Source organism: Pongo abelii, chromosome 7 (assembly GCF_028885655.2).
Source record: "Pongo abelii isolate AG06213 chromosome 7, NHGRI_mPonAbe1-v2.0_pri, whole genome shotgun sequence".
NCBI classification, from domain to species: Eukaryota; Metazoa; Chordata; class Mammalia; order Primates; family Hominidae; genus Pongo; species Pongo abelii.
This window is the reverse complement of record NC_071992.2, coordinates 147424403-147430402: the sequence shown is the minus strand read 5'-3', so window position 1 is coordinate 147430402 and position 6000 is coordinate 147424403. Positions and strand designations below refer to the sequence as shown.

Genomic DNA, 6000 nt, shown 5'->3' with positions numbered 1-6000 from the left:
CAGCCGCAGTCCTGGTGGCGGAGGTGGTGACCACCACCGCTCCTCCACCTGCATCCGGCTGCGGGACTGCGGCGGCCGCGTTTGCGCTGCAGACCCTGCACCCCGGGACGCGGCTCATCTGGCATTAGCACCGGCACTAAGCTCCCACCGCTCAGCGACTTGGTCCGCCGCAAGCGCCGCCGCAGGCTTTGTCCGCGAGCGCTCGGCTGAGCCTGGGAGGGCGGGAAACCTGGGCTAGGGCGAGGCGGGGCCCCTGGACATGCCTTTCTCCACGTCCGCCTCCTCGACCCTTACTGTAAGCGGAGAAACTTAGTGTGCGAGGCAGGCAGGGGACGTCCCCATTTTGATGTCCCGTACCCTCCACCCCCTTCGGATCGAGGTAGTAAAGATGCTCCTGTAGGAAACTGACTGCCTCTATGATTGCGGCTTCTTGGGAGATTTTGCGTTTAGCCCGAAAGTTGGCTTTGCCAAAAGACGCACGGGTAGGAAGGGCGGAAAGGAGACCCTGTATTCCGTAGCGCTGGGCTCTCCGAGTCCGTGGGCAAAGCGGCCTACGAGTCCTGGCTCCGCACCTGCAGAGGACAAGAGCCAATGCCTAAAAAAGAACAGCGGAGGAACCGGCTGGCGCGGCCAGCTGGAACGCTGGATCGCAGTGCGCCCAGGGAAGGCCGGGGGCGCCAGCCCGCCCTAGCCCTCAGTGGTCCTCTCCCACGCCGGCCCGCGCGTGCCGCTGCCTACAGGACCTGGGGCGTCCTGGCCAGATCTGGGTGGCAGGTCCCTCCGCCACCCCCGGCCCGGTTCCGGGGGCGTGGCTTGGCGCGGGGGCGGGTTTAAGTCACCGCGGGTGTCTGACCACTCTGACAGGTCTCCAAATTCCTCCCAGTCGCCTGGCGCCCGCCGTGCGTTTCAGAGCTCCAGGGTGGCACGCGGCGGCGCTTCCCTGGATCCAGAGGCGTCTCTGGCGACTTCCACGCGGCCTCGGGCCTCCCTTCTCCTCCAAACCTTTGCCTCATCCGCCAGGCTTTGGTTCTCAGCCTCAGATATCCGCACCGGCGGCTTCTCTTCGTTCTCGGAGCTCTTCGCTTTGGAGCCCTCCCCACTTTTTCCTTCCCCCGCCTCCTGATCCTCCTAGCTCTGAGCCAAATGGACTCCAAAGAACGAAGTAAAGGGGATGGGAACTGTGTGCTGCGACCCTTCGAAAGCACAGCTGAAAGCGTTGACCTCGTCTTCTAGCTCGGGCTGGGACCCTGGGGCGAGAGTCCCCACACCCCCTCCCGGAGGGATGCTTCTGGCCAGAGCCAGCGCTGCGCCGTCAGTCCTTGCTCCGGAACCAGGAAAGAGCCTAGGAGGGAGCCTCAGCATACCCCTTCCTCCAAATTAACTATTTGGTGAATTGTTAGCGCCGAGGCTACCACCTTTCCAACCGTGTCGCGGGGCGCCCCGCCACCTCACCGTGCCCCCCTCGTCCTCCTTCTTTGCCCCCGCCCCCAGCTCCGCCCCTGCTACCCATCCCGGCGCAATGGAGTTCTCCGAAGGGCGATGATTCCAGCCACATCGGCTAACTTCGCACCCATCGCTGCCGCCGGTCACAGCCGGCCAGGCCCCCTGCAGCCGCGGAGCAGTGGGCGTCCAGAGCCCAGTGCTGCAGCCAGGACCCGGCCGACGCGCAGCAGAAGCACGGCGCCCAGGCGCTTAGGCGTCTCTTGGAGAGCAAAGGCTGCGCCAAAACGCTGAGCCTAGAATCAACCAAGGAGCCTGAGCCCAGGAAGGGGCTGCGTGGCTCAGAGCGCTGCGGCTCCTGAGGACAAATAGCCACTGCCGCTGCGTACCCAAGCTGCGCCGGCTGGCGGGAGAGCAGCGCGCAAGGACGCCGACGTCCGCCGCGATCTTCCAGGTGCCCTTTGCCCCTGGGCACAGTATGATCTGACCTACAGGGAGCCCTGGCGCAGGGCTCCTGCAACGGGGCAGCCTAGGATAAAAGGGATCGCTGCCAAGCTCCTACCAGGCCGCCTTTGAGTCCTTAGGAACCCCTCCTCCGGCTGCCTCCCCAAGGTTCTGCGCCTCTTTCCCTGCGGCCCAGAGCCATGGAGCTCTCCGATGTGCGCTGCCTTACAGGCAGCGAGGAACTCTACACCATTCACCCGACGCCCCCGGCCGGCGACGGCAGGAGCGCCTCCCGGCCGCAGCGGCTGCTGTGGCAGACGGCGGTGCGACACATCACGGAGCAGCGCTTCATTCACGGGCACCGGGGAGGCAGCGGCAGCGGGAGTGGAGGCTCGGGCAAAGCCTCGGACCCTGCGGGCGGCGGCCCCAACCACCACGCGCCGCAGCTGTCAGGCGACTCGGCGCTGCCCCTCTACTCGCTGGGCCCGGGAGAGCGAGCGCACAGCACCTGCGGCACCAAAGTCTTCCCGGAACGCAGCGGGAGCGGCAGTGCCAGCGGCAGCGGAGGCGGAGGCGACCTGGGCTTCCTGCACCTGGACTGTGCCCCTAGCAACTCGGATTTCTTTCTCAATGGGGGCTATAGCTACCGAGGGGTCATTTTCCCCACCCTGCGCAACTCCTTCAAATCTCGGGATCTGGAACGCCTCTACCAGCGCTATTTCTTGGGCCAAAGGCGCAAATCGGAAGTGGTGATGAACGTGCTGGACGTGCTGACCAAACTCACTCTCTTGGTCCTACACTTGAGCCTGGCCTCAGCCCCCATGGACCCGCTCAAGGGCATCCTGCTGGGCTTCTTCACCGGCATTGAGGTGGTGATCTGCGCCCTGGTGGTGGTCCGGAAGGACACCACCTCCCACACGTACCTGCAGTACAGCGGTGTGGTCACCTGGGTGGCCATGACCACCCAGATCCTGGCAGCAGGCCTCGGCTACGGGCTCCTGGGCGACGGCATAGGCTACGTGCTCTTCACGCTCTTCGCCACCTACAGTATGCTGCCGCTGCCGCTCACCTGGGCCATCCTGGCCGGCCTGGGCACCTCGCTGCTGCAGGTCATCCTCCAAGTGGTCATCCCCCGCCTGGCGGTCATTTCCATCAACCAGGTAACTCCTGCCTGCCTTGCATTTGTTTCCCCTCTAACTTCCCCGGGTTATTAATCATATAGCTTCCAGAGAGCCAGGGTTGCCTCACTCTCTTTAAGTCTCCGCCTTCAGTCTGGCACAGTGCGTTGCACCTAGGAGGTCTTGAGTGTTAGCGGAATGCAATCTCTTCTTAAAGTGGAACTAAATGACCTCTAAAAGTTTCTACCAACTCTACCCTTCTACTCTGATACTATGAGTAATTCTACTCTGACATCAGCTAAGAAAGTCTGCTTTCTGCTCCTCATTCCCCTCCCTCAGGGTCTGCAGTCTCTGGAGCAGGAGACAGAAGGGGAGGAGAAGCATCCAGATTTAGAAGGTGACCCATTCCTTAACAGCTCTCCTCAGAAGAGTCGCAGCAGGGTGTTGTAGCAGGCTCTGGGCTTCAGAGTTGGGTTTTTCCGTATCTCTAAGCCAGAAACCCTCCGTTCTCAAAGGAACATACATTTGTTAAACACATACTGATTGTCAGTGCTGAGTACTGTACATGTTATGTCATCCAATCCTTCAAACAATCCTATGACACATGGTTTTCTCGGGAATTTTTTATTGCCTTGGTGACCGAACATATCTTCTCCCATGACACAATGCGACCCCAGTGCTTTGAATAAACCAACCTCAGTAATTGGGGGTGGCAAAGAATGCAAGTTTTGGTTAATTGGAAAAGGGCATTTTGATGTAGATGGTTTAAATATTATATTTAGGTGGAATCTTGTTCTTTAGGTATCTTTCCCTCCTTTCTCCTCCCTTTTTTTTTCTATTCTTCCCCTTAAATAGGGATATGCTTCTGTGAACAAAGTTCACATTGTCTATGGATGAGAAGGTAGACAATGTTTCTATTGTTTAAATTTACTAGAACCAATAGATAATTAATGGCATGGCACTGTCTTTGCAAAATGTATGGTAGGTAACAAGAGAGTGAATTTGGGGGTTTCTCAAAAATGAGGGAAACATGTCAAGTGAAGTGTTTTCAAATAGATGGCTGGTGTGAGATGCATGGTCAGGGGGCTGCTTTGTATGGGCCTGCTCTGTCCTTAGCCTCTGTATCATTTTTGCTGTATTAGAAGCTTAAAACTCCTCTTCCTTATGGTCGAATTTGAATAGATGGTGCTTAGAATAAACAGGCATGACCCCACTGAAAATTGTTCATGATGTTCAGATTGCCAGCACTGTTAGAGTGCTTCACCCATCATTGGCCTCCTGGACTTCTGGTCAATGTGGGATCCTGTCTCTTCTCCAATGGTTCTATATTCCTTTGCTCAAGTGACTTATCTGGTTGGCTGCTTTTACAGTGCTTTCTGAAGTCTCTCTGGGTAAAGCAAAGAGTATATAAATTACATGCCTTTGATTATCAGACATGAAATGGAGAGATGAGAGACTCTGAGTAAGGGCTGACTGACTGAACTTTTTCTTATTAAAGACAATAATGAATGTTTTATCACAGTCACCATGAACCTTTATATCCACGTATAACAAATAAGTCTCAATCTGGGAAGTGGAAGTCAAATTCTTTGGTATTAACTATTTCTCAATCCTCTTTACATGAAGATCTACATGCCAGTACATCTAAATCTACTTTTTTCCAAGCTCTCTCATTCTCTTTTTTATTTTCTTTGTTGTATACTTAGACATTAGCAGATCTTTTCTTCCCTGTCTTCCTCCCCTTCCTCCTTCTTTTTCCTTCTCTTTGCCTTCTCTTTTTTTCATCTAACTCACTATGAGTTGTTTTCACGATAAAGCATAGCTATCTGATCATGTATAAGAAATTCCATGTATTATAACCCACTACTTTTCACGCAATAGCCTTTCTCAGTACACACAACTAGAAAACTTAATAAGTAAGTTTGGAATAGTATTTAGAATAACACATCCTAAGTGGCAAATTATGAGTGTTTTCAAAGTTCTAAGTATAGATATATTTTTCTTGCCAAGTGAATCCAGAAAGTAAATTTTGGCTCCATATTTGTTTTATATTCTACTCAAATACTACCAGATGGGAGAAGATTAAAAATAACCCCCAAATGTCTTCCCACCCTCATCTCATCATAAACAATTCTCCACTGTGAAATCCAAGGTCCTGATGCATGTAAACCAAGCTCATTCAATTTTTTGTTTGGGTAAGAATTATAGATAAACTACGATTTCATAGGTTGAGTCACCTTTTACCAAAACTCTAAAAGGAACAACCAGAGCGCTCTCCCGTCACTTCAGTGCTGAAAGGGCTTTTAAAGGTCCTTTGGCGCCCTCTATGGGCTTAAGAGTCTTTCCTAGATCGCGCAGATGGACGAAGTAGAGAATAAATCGCTTTTTATAAGAATCTGTGATTTTTGAATAGGTACTATTTAGTTTTCCATGTCTGGTAACACATAAGGAATGCTCAAAACCTGCTAAACACTTCTTACAGCAACTAGAGTAAAATCCTAACTTCTTAACACAGCATGCTTGATTCTCTGAGCTAGTTGCTTCTTCTCTCTCCATATTTCCTTCTCTTCTCTTGTCTTCTCTTCATTAGGCTCCAAATACGCTATTCATTTTTGCCATATTCTAAGCTCTTCCTAATTCTAGGTCTTTTCACCTGCTACCTAGAGCAACTTTTCCCAAGTCTTTATAAGACTGGCACATTCTCATTGTTCCAGACTCTCAAATGCTACTTTCTCTAGTAAGTGACTTGTTTTATTTTCTCCAGAGCACATCTGCTATCTGAAATTATCTTATTTGTTTATATCTACTATGTTTCTCCCCACACCCTCACAAGAATGTAAACACCATAAGGGCAAGGATGTTGTCTATCATAAATAGCATTCTATCCTCGGCCTGTAGAAAAATGTCACACATATAGTAGGTACTCAACAAATGGTCACTGAATGAACAAGACAATTCATCATATAGGAAATATTATAAAATATCCAAGTGCCTTGGT

At 52.3% G+C, this 6000-nt stretch overlaps 1 protein-coding gene across 2 annotated transcripts in view; it reads left to right on the top strand.

Annotated features, from left to right (window-relative positions):
• The first annotated feature begins 692 nt into the window (after window positions 1-692).
• Window positions 693-6000, top strand: part of ADCY8 (adenylate cyclase 8) — a 263423-nt gene continuing 258115 nt past the window's right edge. For both annotated transcript variants that reach the window (XM_024251209.3, XM_054518826.2), the window contains exon 1: window positions 693-3044. In XM_024251209.3, coding sequence (XP_024106977.3) covers window positions 2085-3044 — 960 coding nt within the window. In that variant the 5' untranslated portion in view covers window positions 693-2084. The remainder of the gene's footprint in view (window positions 3045-6000) is intronic.